Genomic DNA, 14,757 nt, shown 5'->3' with positions numbered 1-14,757 from the left:
TTTGTCCCTCTCGCTTTCTGATATTGGTTTGTCCCTCTCGCTTTCTGATATTGGTTTGTCCCTCTCGCTTTCTGATATTGGCTTGTCCCTCTCGCTTTCTGATATTGGCTTGTCCACCTCGCTTTCTGATATTGGCTTGTCCCTCTCGCTTTCTGATATTGGCTTGTCCCTCTCGCTTTCTGATATTGGTTTGTCCCTCTCGCTTTCTGATATTGGTTTGTCCCTCTCGCTTTCTGATATTGGTTTGTCCCTCTCGCTTTCTGATATTGGTTTGTCCCTCTCGCTTTCTGATATTGGCTTGTCCCTCTCGCTTTCTGATAATGGTTTGTCCCTCTCGCGTTCTGATATTGGCTTGTCCCTCTCGCTTTCTGATATTGGTTTGTCCCTCTCGCGTTCTGATATTGGCTTGTCCCTCTCGCGTTCTGATATTGGTTTGTCCCTCTCGCTTTCTGATATTGGTTTGTCCCTCTCGCGTTCTGATATTGGTTTGTCCCTCTCGCTTTCTGATATTGGTTTGTCCCTCTCGCTTTCTGATATTGGTTTGTCCCTCTCGCTTTCTGATATTGGTTTGTCCCTCTCGCTTTCTGATATTGGCTTGTCCCTCTCGCTTTCTTATATTGGCTTGTCCACCTCGCTTTCTGATATTGGCTTGTCCCTCTCGCTTTCTGATATTGGCTTGTCCCTCTCGCTTTCTGATATTGGCTTGTCCCTCTCGCTTTCTGATATTGGTTTGTCCCTCTCGCTTTCTGATATTGGTTTGTCCCTCTCGCTTTCTGATATTGGTTTGTCCCTCTCGCTTTCTGATAATGGTTTGTCCCTCTCGCGTTCTGATATTGGCTTGTCCCTCTCGCTTTCTGATATTGGTTTGTCCCTCTCGCGTTCTGATATTGGTTTGCCCCTCTCGCGTTCTGATATTGGCTTGTCCCTCTCGCGTTCTGATATTGGTTTGTCCCTCTCGCTTTCTGATATTGGTTTGTCCCTCTCGCTTTCTGATATTGGTTTGTCCCTCTCGCGTTCTGATATTGGTTTGTCCCTCTCGCTTTCTGATATTGGTTTGTCCCTCTCACTTTCTGATATTGGCTTGTCCCTCTCGCTTTCTGATATTGGCTTGTCCCTCTCGCTTTCTGATATTGGCTTGTCCCTCTCGCTTTCTGATATTGGCTTGTCCCTCTCGCTTTCTGATATTGGCTTGTCCCTCTCGCTTTCTGATATTGGCTTGTCCCTCTCGCTTTCTGATATTGGTTTGTCCCTCTCGCTTTCTGATATTGGTTTGTCCCTCTCGCGTTCTGATATTGGCTTGTCCCTCTCGCGTTCTGATATTGGTTTGTCCCTCTCTCGTTCTGATATTGGTTTGTCCCTCTCTCGTTCTGATATTGGTTTGTCCCTCTCGCGTTCTGATATTGGTTTGTCCCTCTCGCGTTCTGATATTGGTTTGTCCCTCTCGCGTTCTGATATTGGTTTGTCCCTCTCGCGTTCTGATATTGGTTTGTCCCTCTCGCGTTCTGATATTGGTTTGTCCCTCTTGCTCTGCTTGCTGTCACTCACTGAAAACCTTTTATTTCCATTCATTAATTCCAACCACCTGGAAAAAAAAAACCAAAAAAAAAAACGCAACCACAACATGTTCATGCCCCGGGCAGGGGCGCCAAAACAAAACAAAAAAAAAAAAAAAAAAATAAAAATTAGAAACTGAGGTTATTTTTGGGAAATAAATGTATTTACAGTATTAAAATACAAAAAAGTACGCCTGGTGGAAGATAACACAGGTAGGAAACTCGTGACCAACAATTCAGATCAACCCAAGTATCCAGTCATCAGGAGGCGCCCGCGGGTCAGACCGCCCTCCCACCACGTGTAGCGAGAAGATCATGGAGGAGGTGGGGAGGGGACAGGCACAACTTCATGCGGAGATCTCCATGCAGCTGCTTCCTGAATAACACTAAGGTCGGGGGGGATCGCCCCGTCTGCTGCGGATCCGTTACATCTGTACATCGGGTTAATAGTGGATAAGACAGCAATCTCTTGTTATAAACCTACCATTCATCAACAGCTACGATATATGGTGGAGCACAGGCAGTGCCTACCACGTGGACACTTCTAATAGGATCCTCTAGGGGGCAGGAGAGGGGGGGGGGGGAAATAAATATGTGGCCTAAATTGATCATTCGGGGGGGTATGTGCTACTTGCGGCCCAGGTCAATTTTATTATATCAGCTCCCAGCTCATTGGCCAAACTAAAAACATGGCGGATGGTGGGGGTGCAGGGGAAGGGGGGGGGGGGGTCTATACATTCTACAACCGAGCACCAGTTCATGTAACTGACCTAACAAATAAAACCAATGAGCGTCTGTGGCAGTATAACCCCTATCATCCCACCAACCCCCATCCCCCCAAAAAAATCCCTAAAAATGGATTGAATTAACACTAGCTTAAATCACATCTACTAATCGGTGCTACATGATTTTCAATACAGCTATATACGGGTACAACTATACAAAAAAAATAAAAAAAAAAAATAAAGATAGCAAACAAAACCTAATATAAAGACAAATTTGATGGTGTTTTTTTTTTCTCCATTTTTTTTCAATTTTTTTAACTTTTTACAGGGAAAAAAAATACTTTTAAAGTATGCAATTAGTACAGTAAGTGTCCGTTCTTTTAAAGAAAATCTACTGCAAGCAAAAAAAAAAAAAAAAAAAAAAATTAAACCTCCAAAATGAATCACAAAACATTACTTAACATATCTCCCCCCCCAGAAAAAAAAAAAAAAAAAAAAAAAGTGTACAATATGCACACTTAGAACACAAAAATAATAATATAAAATTAAAATTAAAAAAAAAAAAATCAGAACGGGTGAAATATTTCGGCTCTCGGTAAAAGCCGAACCGTCCGATGTGGTGAAGGTCTGGATGTAAATATGGGACACGTCTCTCCTGACCAGTGGGGGAAGGGAGGGCGCTTTACAAAATACACTTGAAAACTGGAAAGCGGGGGGTAACCGAGCGCCGTAAGCGCTGGATTGTGGAGTCGTTTCCGTACTACAGTACTTTCATTTTTTTATTTTTTAATTTTTTTTTTTATCAAAATTGTCTCGGGTGAGTCGTCGGCTTCTTTTAAAATGGATCCCTGGCATTCATGTACAAAGGGGAGGGCGTATTTCCGCCATACGCCTGCAGGGCTGAGACGTCTTTCCATTTGTGAAGGGTTACTGGTTATTTTTGGCTTTGGCGTGTGTTAAAATGTGAGATTTCAGATTGGTCGACTGGGCGAATTTCTTGTTGCAGCCGTCAAATGGACACACGTAGGGCCGGTCGCCGGTGTGAATCCGCACGTGGGTGCGCAAATTGAAGTCCAATGAGAATCGCTTTCCACAGCCTTCAAATGTGCACTGGGAAGAAGAGGACAAGGAAACAGTCACAACTCCGGAGAGAGATGTACGGTTTAGAAAGTCTTAAAAAAACAGAACCTGTGTCAATTCCAGAAAGAGTTTGCCTTTGGAGGACCTGGCACACTTCCCCCCACCCCCCCAAAAAAAATTGGGGGTAAAAATGGAGGTGCGTCTTATAATCCGGATATGGCTTACGGGTGTCATAGGAGGCAGGGTCGGAGATACTGAGGGCCCGGAGGAGGGGTTGTCACTGTTGTTGGCTCAGGAGGGTCAGTGATACTGCGGGATCAGGGGTGTCGCAGCAGTGGTCGCAATTGATCTACCACCAGGCTCCATTGAATCGCCAACGGTTGACTTCAAGAAAATGGCCATGGAGGTGGAGCGTGCGCAGATGAGGGCCATCATGTCATTCTGCGCACGCACAACCTCCGCGGCCATTTTCTTGAAGTCCATCGTGTCAACAATTGGCGATTCAATGGAGCCCACGAGCAGATCAATTGCGCCTGCCGTGACACCCCCGATCCCGCAGTATCACTGACCCTCCTCCACCCTGCAGCATCGCTGACCCTGCCATCGCTCCACCCTGGTGAGATATTACAAGATGCACTAGGCTTATAAGATGGACCCTAATTTTAACATTAACAATTATTTTTTCCTATTTTCCTCCTAAATTTGGGGTGGTATAATCCAGTGCGTCTTATAAACCAAAAAATATGGTATACTGTGAGCCTATTGCTTTCAGTGGACACAGTGTCATACCTGGTTTCACCTGTGGGGGTGCTGCAGAATAACTGAACACTTGCTGCCAGGAAACCCTGTGATCAGCTTATTTTCAGGGGGTCTCTCTACCAAAAAGGGATGGTCAAAATAAGCAGACGCCATCCCTTACTGCCACGACAATGGACCCGGTACTTACCTGAAATGGTTTCTCGCCAGTATGAACCAGCTGGTGTCTCTTGAGCTTCGAGCTTTCGACAAAGGCTTTCCCACATTCTGCGCAGACGTGTACCCGTGGACCATGTGTGTGTAAGTGTTTCCTCATGGCGGAGTTATCCCTGAACATTTTTGTACATCCCTGAAATAGAAAACGTTTGGTAAGTTGGGGCAGAGCGTCTGACCATTCAATGTGCACAGAGGAATCGGACTCCCTTGACAGCAGAGGTAAAAAGGTTCAGGCGCCCCCTGTCGTATGGACATTATAGGGGAGGTCACAGACTGAAAACCAGGTGGGAGGACACCAAGCATCAGCCGATCCTCATATCACAGCATCGCGAAGATACTTAGCCATTATTTGAACCCCGCACTTCAGGATGTCCCTGCCTTACCCAGCGCAGCCCCTGCCGCACAGGGCCCCCGGCGCAGCCCCGCCGCACAGGGCCCCAGCGCAGCCCCGCCGCACAGGGCCCCAGCGCAGCCCCTGCCTCCTGTGACCAGTCTCCACTACCACCCGGTAAGGTACACTCTCGAATTATAATACGCACCCCTCGTTTTCCTCCCAATTTTTTGGGAGGAAAAGTGCGTCTTATAATCCGGAAAATACGGTACATTAATTATGCATGTAAACCGGTGTCTGAAGCCTCCGAGTTATATATTGCCTTTGGTCCATCAGCCGAGCCACGCACTCTTCTAGGGGGCTTGCTTTAGGTTGGGGGGGGGGTCGCACATTGCAATAAAACCGCTAATTAAACCCCACTAATGTGTAGCTTGGTGTTCGGGTACAGACAGACGCATCGGATATAGTCCCCTGCGGATATCTCCCTTTCCACAAGGGTAAAGTCTGTAATGGAAACGGGTGAACAATTCCGCAAGAGGTCCTAAATTCTGTGTGGATTTATCCGCCTCATGTCGGGGCTTTGTGCAGTGAACTGTCGCTCCTGTTTAATGCAGAATTAGCACCTAAAATCCACAATCTGCGACGACTCCCCCTGAACGTGCAGTTTCCCCTACGCCCATGTTACCTATGAGAGGTGCACTGGGGGTGGAGGGGGGTTTTTGCTCACCTTATGGGGGCAGGCAATCGTCCTTGGAGCATCATCTTCTTTGATTTTCCTTGGTTTCATTCTTTAATTAAAAAAAAAGTGCATTGTGTATTAATAATATATGTATTAATAATGTATTAATAATAATGTGTATTAATAATAATGTATTATGTGTATTAATAATAATCTGTAAAATAATAAATGTAAATGTAAAATGTAAATGAATAAACCTGTGTATTAATAATAATCTCCTGATTAGGAGAAGAGCGGAGACTCTATTACATACAATAAAGGGGAAAAGGGAAGGAACCGAAACAGCAAATCTCACACTACTACAGTATCCGAAATGTGAGAAGAAGGAATCCGATACTGACCGCAGGAATCGGCCTCTTCTGTCATTAGACAGATGGGGATTTAATTACCGTGCAAATTCAGCCAGTTGCTTGGGATCGGACAGGTCGATGCCCGGGATCCCCCCAGGAGGGAGCTTCTTGCCCGTCATGTATTCGGAGTAATCGGGTGGAGAGTTCTCGCCAATGATCTGCTCCTCCACCACCGTCTCATGGTCAATGTCCTTCTTATCATCTGTAAGGAAAGCAGAAGATCCGGATTATTCCAAGGTCTCAAAATACAAGAAGTCACCTGTCACCACAGTCCACAGCCGTGAGAAGTCCCCCCCCCCGCCCCCGCCTGACCGCCCGTACCCTCACACACAGATAACACGGGACGCCGCATCCAACAACACTAAACATCATGGCTGCGGCCGCATTCACCGTCCCCTCCCCCGTCTGCGGCATCCAAACTGAGGAATTCATGCTTCAGTTCATTAAATATCAGTGTCCTTATAGCAGAGCGATCAATTCACACAAAGAGACAAGTCCCATATTGGGACCCCCCCACCCGGATCAGCGAGGCCTTGCAATAGCAGACACTCCATAGAGCATAACCCTGGAATACAGCCGGCAGCACGGCCGCTCCACCCACCTCGCGACAACTTCTAACCTATGCTATGGCTCTATTCAGGGTTGTCAGCGCCCGCACCCTCCTGCACTGACAGTAGATGGCGTCACAAGCAGCAGAAGCGGCCCCCACGAAGAAGACGGGTGCTCGTTCCCTGGGGCTCATTCACATTGGCCGAAGATCACGGTCCGAACATTCACAAAGGGGTGATCCAGATCAGACTGAGCAATCATCTGAAGGAAGAGCGAAAAACGTGCATTTATTGCCCCATTACATAGATTTAGCAGCTCTCCAAATAACAGACTATGTGCACAGGGAGCCAACGATTGTACCACTCTCCACAATAAATGTATAGAAAGGCCCTTTAAATGTGCTCTGGTCGCCTTGTATATAAAATCCATATACTGACTGACTATATACAAGTCCATCAGCCACTTATTTATGGCCCCTTTGTTTGGTCCTTGTCCACTCCGCATAGTGTTAGTGGCACGAGCTTTGGTTATACGAGGTGATGAGACGCCACCGGTGATTTACAGACTGCAAACAACGGCATGAACTATAAGAGGAGGTCATATATGTCAGCACCGCTGTCTGCACCCCAAGCGGACGAGCAGGTACATGATGCAGCTTTGGGTAGGTCATTGACCTGGCAGAATGTCGTAGCACCCGGTACTCCATAGTGTAAGCTTTCCCAGTGGCGCCCCCTGCAGTACAGAGGGCTAATAACATTACCATCAGAGCCCGATGGTCTCTACCAAAGGGTCCAACATACAGATCGACAAGTGACTGCTGAGGACGTCACAGAGCGTGCGGACATTACCCTCCAACATCGAGGACAGGATGAATGGCGCCCCTTCTAGAAGGACAGCCGGGTAATGAGCCGGGGACAGTCTGCAGCCATACTGTGCGAGCAGGGGTCTCTGCATGTGCAAATGAAGACAAAAGATTGGGCATGTTACATTAGACATGTCTGCTCCTTCTCACCCACCAGATGTCTGCCATCAAGGGTGAGATAAGACACGCTAGGTGAACAGGCAGAGCGGCTGGTATTAATGTATCTGGCCATCTTTACTGCCGCTTACATGGCATGCTGGGGATTGTAGTGACCAGCATGCGTTTACTGCACAATGAGTGACACACTAAACATATGAGGGTGCACAAAGCCCCCCCCAATCCTCCAGCCGCAGATATTAGGTCAGAGCCCTGGAAATAGAACTGGTAAATGGGATCGATAACAGAAGCCTCAGCAAGAAAAGATGCAGCAGAGCTGAGCGTTACTAGTGAAAAGCAAAACGACAGCGACATTTCAGAAACTGACAGAACGAAAAAGGGACCGCAACATCCAAAAGCCGTGAAATACCGAGAAACACGGAAAAACATCAGATACAATGTAACCCGGAGCACCCCATGTATAAGCCGCCAATACTATATACTACACACAAAGCTACTGCGAAAGCAACACTCGAGCGGATAAAGGGGAACCGTGTAAATGTATCGGAGCGGCCGAGTCACAGCCCAGACCCCCTGCAGGACCACCCAGCTTGTTAATATAATTAATATATTTTAGGGGTACCCTTTTTGGGAAATTTGACCTAAAAATAGGTAAAATTCGTTTTTTAAGTTTTTCATCATATGTGAGTGTGAATATTTCCACAAATACATATGCTTTGACCGTGATATTGCAGCAATGCAAAGTCATGAAGATGTTTGTTGTACAGGGTAAAGCACCAGTTCCTATTGGTTTTTGGTCTTGAGTTATATATGGGCAAGGTTTGGCATACATTTTATGCGAGGCGTTTTGCAAGCTACTTTGACACAAAATTGCGGCCGAAATATTGTTTTGTCATAGCCGGTAATAATTTTATTGTGTTTAGCAGCAAAAGTTGAGCTAGTATGCCAAATTTCAGCATCATAGCCAGTGTAGAACTCTAATGGCTATGTGCCAAAGTCTGCAAAATCCTCTTAGCTGAAGCCGCAGGCTTGGGGGGGGGCCTCCAGTGAAAGGTCAACAGTGCCCAATATATTTGAGATCTGGCCCTAAAAATTTACAGAACCTCTTTTCAAACATACATGCACATCCTTATAAATTTTCAGCAAAATCGGAGAAGGTCGAGTGGGGACGATTTTTAAAACTGGTCCACTTGACACGGAATGACCCTATTACAACTGTTCCTTCTGTTGTTTGTCATTTTAAAACCAATAAACAATAAGAATACTAAATTAAACCAGACCCATCCAGTCCTTTTTTTCCTTCTATTACATACATATCACACCATAGTATACACTGGACAGATCGATACGGATAAAATAGACACTGTGCCAGCCATGCCTAATCAAATGCCACGCTGGGGATGCTGAAAAGTAATATTCACGAGCCTCCCGTCTGCCACCAGGAGCCGCTGACCTGGGCACTGCACCTGAGCCCACATAACGCTCCGCTGTAAGCTCACATATTTATCTGCTGCTGGCATCAGTTTTTAAACAATTTTTTTTCTATTAAAGAAAAAAAAATTAAAGTCACACACAGTGTGCGTGTGATAGTGAGATAGAGATATTATATATATATATATATATAAATATATATATATATATATATATATATATATATATATATATATATATATATATATATATATATATATATATATATATACACATATACATATACATACACACACACACACACACATATACACTACTCACAAATAGTTCGGGTTATTCGGGTGAAGTTGCAGGAGGATGCTCAGATGCCCTCTGACCTTTTCAGGTGACCTTAGTGTGACCTTCTCTAATCTTCTGACTGCACATGTCCAACTGTAAATTATTCAGGACTTTTTGCACAATTTGCTGTTCTCTAAAAAGGAGCTTAATGGCAAAATTCACCACAGGTGTTTGAGTCATGAATCACCCAATGAATGTCAGGGTGCAATTAGAATTGGTCTCATACTGTTCACGTTTTGACATTGTGAGATAAATACGACACTAACAATTGATCAGCAGGACCACGCCATTGTGAGGCTTCAAGCAGGATTTTCTCAGGCAGAAGTGGCCACTGAGCTTAGAGTGTCACCAGCAGGTTGTATAGAGACACAGAGAGACTGGAAGAGTCACAGGCAGAGAAGTGGACGTCCATTGATTACATTCCTCACTGATGACCCTGCAGAGCCAAATGATGAATGCCACACAACTACACGCACATTTAAGGGAGGCGAGAGGCCTCCAAGTGTCACGTCAGACCTTTCAAAACTGTTTACACCAGCATGGTCTGCTTGCTAGAGGACTTATAAAAGGTAACGGGACCGCACCACCAGGCACAGGCGTCATCAATGCTAAAAGAGACCAGCAAAGTCAATTCACTATGACCAGAAATTATGGTTGTCAACAAGCCTTTGATGGTGGTGGTGTTACAGTGTGGTCCGGTGTGTCTGGTCAGTACAGAGCCGCCCTACACTGTGTGAATGGTGCAGTGACAGCCCCGACTACTGGAATAACATCATTACTCCAGTCATTGTGCCTCCGCATGAACAACACCGGCCTAATCTCATCTTCATGGTGGACAATGCTCCAGCTCATTGAGGTCGCATCATTAGGGAACGGCTGCTGGAGACTTCGGGACCTCAAATGGAGCGGACGACACTTTCTCCAGACCTGAATCCCATAGATCTGGGATCAGCTGAGTCGTTGTGTAAAGGTCGTAATTCTGCACCCCTGAACCTCAATGAGCTGATGGCCACTTGTCAAGAAGAGTGGGATGCCAGCCTCAGCAGACAACAACTCCACCGGTGACCAGCAGGAGGAATCGTTGTCAGCTGTAATTGATTCTCAAGGCCACATGACAAGTTGTTGAGACATTGATGATTTTTATTATTTTTTTTTGAGGGGGGGTATACCTACCACTGCTTTTGTTTCAATAATTTGCTTCAGATGAGGAAAGAACCATTGCATTTAAACTTAAATCTGTTTTTTTTGTGGGCGAGTAGTGAGGCACGGGCCATTCTGAAGATGTCAGCAGTAAGTTCTTCAAATACTGGTGCCCAGAGTCGGGGTGTACGCAGATGGAGCTCTCAGCTGAAGATCTCATCTGCGCACACACCAACTCCGGCCACCATTTCTTTGAAGCCCACACCACAACAATCTTGACAATGGCCAGTGCCTCACCGCCTGCAGTGAGCACCAGCACAGAGCCGCGCCGACCGCCCCAGCACAGAGCCGCGCCGACCGCCCCAGCACAGAGCCGCGCCGACCGCCCCAGCACAGAGCCGCGCCGACCGCCCCAGCACAGAGCAGCGCAGACCGCCCCAGCACAGAGCCGCGCCGACCGCCCCACCACTGCCCCTGCCTCCTGTGACTCCCGCTCCACCACCGCTGCCGCCCTCCTCCGGTAAAACACCACCGGATTCTAAAACGGAACCCATATTTTTTTTCCTCTCTAAATTTGGGGTGCGTCTTATACAATGAAAAATACGGTAAGTGATGTGTAATAAGGAGAAATGAAAGTTAAAAAGTATTGCTCACGCTTAATATTTAATACTTTATACGAAAGCCTTTGTTGGTGATGAAGCTGCAAGATGCCTTCTGTATGGATACAATAGTCGCCTGCATTGCTGCTCATTTGGATTTAGGCAGGCGCGCACACTCACTCTGCAGGCCCTGACTCCTTTTATGATCTCTGGGCTTTATTTCCTTCCATGCATTTTCAATTGGATTCAGCTCTGGTGATCGGCTCGGCCGTTCTAGCAGATTTAGTTTCTCTCTCTGAGACCCATTGAGGGTTACCTTGGCGGTGTGTTTGGGATAACTGACTTTCTGAAACGTCCACCCTCATCACATCATCATCATCCTGGTAGATGGCACCAGATTTTTATCAAGAATGTCCCTGCACATTTGTCCTTTCATTCATTCTTCAATTAGATCACGTTTACAAGTGGCGTATACTGAAAAGAAAAAAAAACAGCCCCACATCATGAGGTTCCCACCTTCACTGGTGTTGGTGATTTTGGGGTGATTTGCCTTTTAGTCTCCAAACATGGTGTGTACGAGGGTTGAATGAAAGGTAATGCCTCCACCTTCATAACTTGACATTCGATGGGAATATTTAAATAAATCAAACGCAGGAATAATCCTTAGAATGTGCTCTTTATCTACAGTTATTCACTTTTCCATATAATCACCAGACAATTGGATACACGTCTACTAACGATGGAAGGAGTCGACACTTTATTTCTGCCACCAGCTTCCCAATTCTCGCAACTTCTTCATCAGATGCAGTGATGTCCCCGCAGATCTTTCATTATCGGGAACAAATGAAAGTCAGACGGCGCCAAATCTGGACTGTACGGAGGATGCCGTGCGGTGGTGGCTTCAGTCTCCGACGCTCTGCTGTGGTGCCATATGAAGCGAGCGGTCTGGCATTGTCACACTGCAGGAACACATTTCCCTTTGGACCCTTGTTAGTCGTCGTTTCAAATTTTCGCAGTGTTGTGATGTAACACTCTGGATTGTTTTTCCACATTCAAGAAAAAGCAACATGGATAACACCATCTGCGTCCCAAAACACCGGTGCCAGGATTTTCCCAGCTGAGTTTTTTTTACTGGGGCGACCCTTTTTGTCGATATCCATGGACGCACGTTTCGTCTCCGGTTCTTAGTAGTATACACAAATTTCGTCTCCTGTCACAATTGAATGCAGAAAGGAGTCGCCTTCATTCTCGTAATGTGAGGAGTTCCTGGCAAGTTCCAACTCTGTGGCTTTCATTTCAGACGGCAGCATCCGGGGCACCCATCGTGCAAGATCTTCCGATAACCAAGTAAAGCAATAATGTGACCGACGCGTTCTTGTGATATGCCGCTTATGCTTGCAATTTCTATGAGTGATACGAGGATCATCCTGAATCTGTCAATGTTTTGCATTTTTAACTCAGTGGTTGGTGTCACAGGACGTCCAACTCTTTCTTTAGCCTCACCATCTTTAAACTTATGGCCCAACGATGCACAATGCTCACCACACAACCACCATAAACGACTTGTATGCTCTGATGAATTTCCCTTGGGGGAGGGAGGGCGACACCTTCTGCCGTCAAAAAATGCAATAACCGCATGTTGCATATATCGCATTGACTGACCGACTGCGCAGGGATCCATACTTTACACTAACACCACAACCGATCATTGCCGAGGCTTCCTCCCGCCAACTGGAGCTGTAGAGGAGAGTCTACTGAACAGTCCAGTACCTGCCACATACCAGTGCTGCCATCTGCTGGGGAATTACGAAGGTGGAGGCATTACTTTTCATTCAACCCTCATTATTATGGCATCCAAAGAGTTCAGTTTTGGTCTCATCTGACCGGACTATATTCTGCCAGTATTTCACAGGCTTGTCTAAAGGCCGCGGAGCAAACTTTAGGCTGTGTGCGCACTTTGCGTCGAGGTTGTTGCAGTTCTAAACGCATCCTCTGGCAGAAATGGTTTTTGCCAAAGTTGGTTTTGACCACAAAAATCGCTATAAATACGCGTGTGTTTTTACCGCGTTTTCCATGCGTTTTTGGAGTAAAAATACAATGCTAAATAAAGTTTAAACATACAAACACTATGATAATAATCTTGATATTTTTTAATAATTTTTTTTTTTCCAAACAATGGCTTATTTTATTAAAATGATAGCTTTGTGATAATAATGCATAAAATTACATTTATGGATTTTCTTAATTTTAGTTGTCGGACTATGTGTGTGTGTAAAGGGACATATCATGCCATTAATATTTTGTCAAAAACGCAATTACTTGGTTCAAACCGCATGTTTTCTGCATCAAAAAAGCATGTAAAACGCTAGAATTTTGCAACTTCTCATTGACTTTAATGTTAGCAAAACGCTGCCCAAATGGCAAAAACAATTGACATGCTGCTTCTTTATACGCTGAGTTTTTGCCCAAAAATATGCAAATTAAACGCAGCGTTTTTAACAGCATAGTGCGCACAAGAAATCCATATTTCCCATAGACTTTGCTTGTAAATAAAAACGCATGTCTTTTGGCACTAAAACGCTGCAGTTCAAAACGCTGCGGAAACGCAGGTAAAAACGCAAAGTGCGCACATAGCCTTAAACTCTTGGACCAATGGATTCTTGCATGGTGAGCGCACACACAGACCATGGAGGGGGAGTGCATCACAAGTGTTTTCTCTGAAAGAATTGAACCTGCTGATTCACGGTTTTCCTATATTTCTCCACAGGTGTCCTTGGCTCTTGGACAAGTTTTATGATCATTTTTTTCATCCTGGTCGTGGCCAGTTTATGGTGAAATGACGTTCTTTCCTCTTTCGGATTATGGCTCAAACAGTGCTCACTGGAAATTCCTCTAACACCAATCCTATGAATATGGTTTGCCGCAATAAGGCTGTGCAGGTCTTAACACAGCTCACTCGTTTTACCCATTATGAGAGGTTTCTTGTGTAGCATCTTGATGAGACACCTTTTTATAGGACATCAGGTAGTGTTTCACTTACGGCACGAGTAAGTTCAATCTCATAAGGTGGAACACAAACCTCTCTTGCATAGTATTCCTACAGCAAGCGTAAATGACACTACTTCTTAGTCCCTTGGTGTGGCGGCTTTCATCGTCAGACGCCACAGGCATCATTTTTCTATCTTGCGGCTGACATTTGACTTCCCAGCAAAGTCTATGAGAAGTCAGATTTGCTGTGCACACGTTGCAGTTTGTCAGCAGTTTGACAAAATTTTATGACAAAAAAAAACAAAACAAAAACCCAGAAGCAACATGCTTATTCTTCTTGCGTTTGTCAAGTTTTGTCACCCATTGAAATCAATGAGGGGATGAAAAACGGAAGGAAAGAGGCATCTTTACAAATTGTTTGCGATTTGCATACGTTTTACCCACGGTTTTGTCTCAAAAACGCAGCTGACGAACTTCGTTCCAGAATGACAAAAACAATGCTGGAGTGATTTTGGGGTGTCCGTGACTCCCTCTCTCTCTTTTCAAGCGCTTCATACACACCGATCACCGGGGGCGGCTGTCGCAATGCTCCCACGGCAGCTCTTTGTTCTTCCCAAGTCGGCCGCTCATTAGGCTCATACATATTCACTGCTTCCCCAACTCACCCGGCGCCTATGATTGGTTGCAGTCAGATGAGCCCCTATGCTGAGTGACAGCTGTCTGACTAAAACCAATCACAGCCGCCGGTGGGCGGGTCTATATCGTACAGTAAAATTACAAACCCCCCCCCGCCCCAAAAAAACAGCGTGCGGTTCCCCCAGTTTTGATACCCAGCTAAGATAAAGCCTCACAGCTGAGGGCTGGTATTCTCAGACTGGGGAGGCCTCCTTATACCCTGGTGCGGTGGCAATCAGGGTAATAAATAGTTAATGGCAGCCAACAGCTGCCACTAAGTCCTAGATTAGTTATGGAAGGTGTCTAT

General features: G+C 45.6%; 1 protein-coding gene across 1 annotated transcript in view; it reads right to left on the bottom strand.

Annotated features, from left to right (window-relative positions):
* Window positions 1-1,695: 1,695 nt before the first annotated feature.
* Window positions 1,696-14,757, bottom strand: part of YY1 (YY1 transcription factor) — a 31,393-nt gene continuing 18,331 nt past the window's right edge. Inside the window, exons 2-5 of the mRNA XM_075330003.1 lie at window positions 5,790-5,952; window positions 5,389-5,449; window positions 4,305-4,463; window positions 1,696-3,388 (exon numbers count right to left, since the gene is read on the bottom strand). Of these exons, the coding sequence (XP_075186118.1) occupies window positions 3,206-3,388; window positions 4,305-4,463; window positions 5,389-5,449; window positions 5,790-5,952 (566 nt within the window). The 3' untranslated portion in view covers window positions 1,696-3,205. The remainder of the gene's footprint in view (window positions 3,389-4,304; window positions 4,464-5,388; window positions 5,450-5,789; window positions 5,953-14,757) is intronic.

Source organism: Anomaloglossus baeobatrachus, chromosome 12 (assembly GCF_048569485.1).
Source record: "Anomaloglossus baeobatrachus isolate aAnoBae1 chromosome 12, aAnoBae1.hap1, whole genome shotgun sequence".
Taxonomy (NCBI): domain Eukaryota; kingdom Metazoa; phylum Chordata; class Amphibia; order Anura; family Aromobatidae; genus Anomaloglossus; species Anomaloglossus baeobatrachus.
The sequence above is the reverse complement of the archived record's forward strand: the minus strand, read 5'-3'. Positions and strand labels throughout refer to the sequence as shown.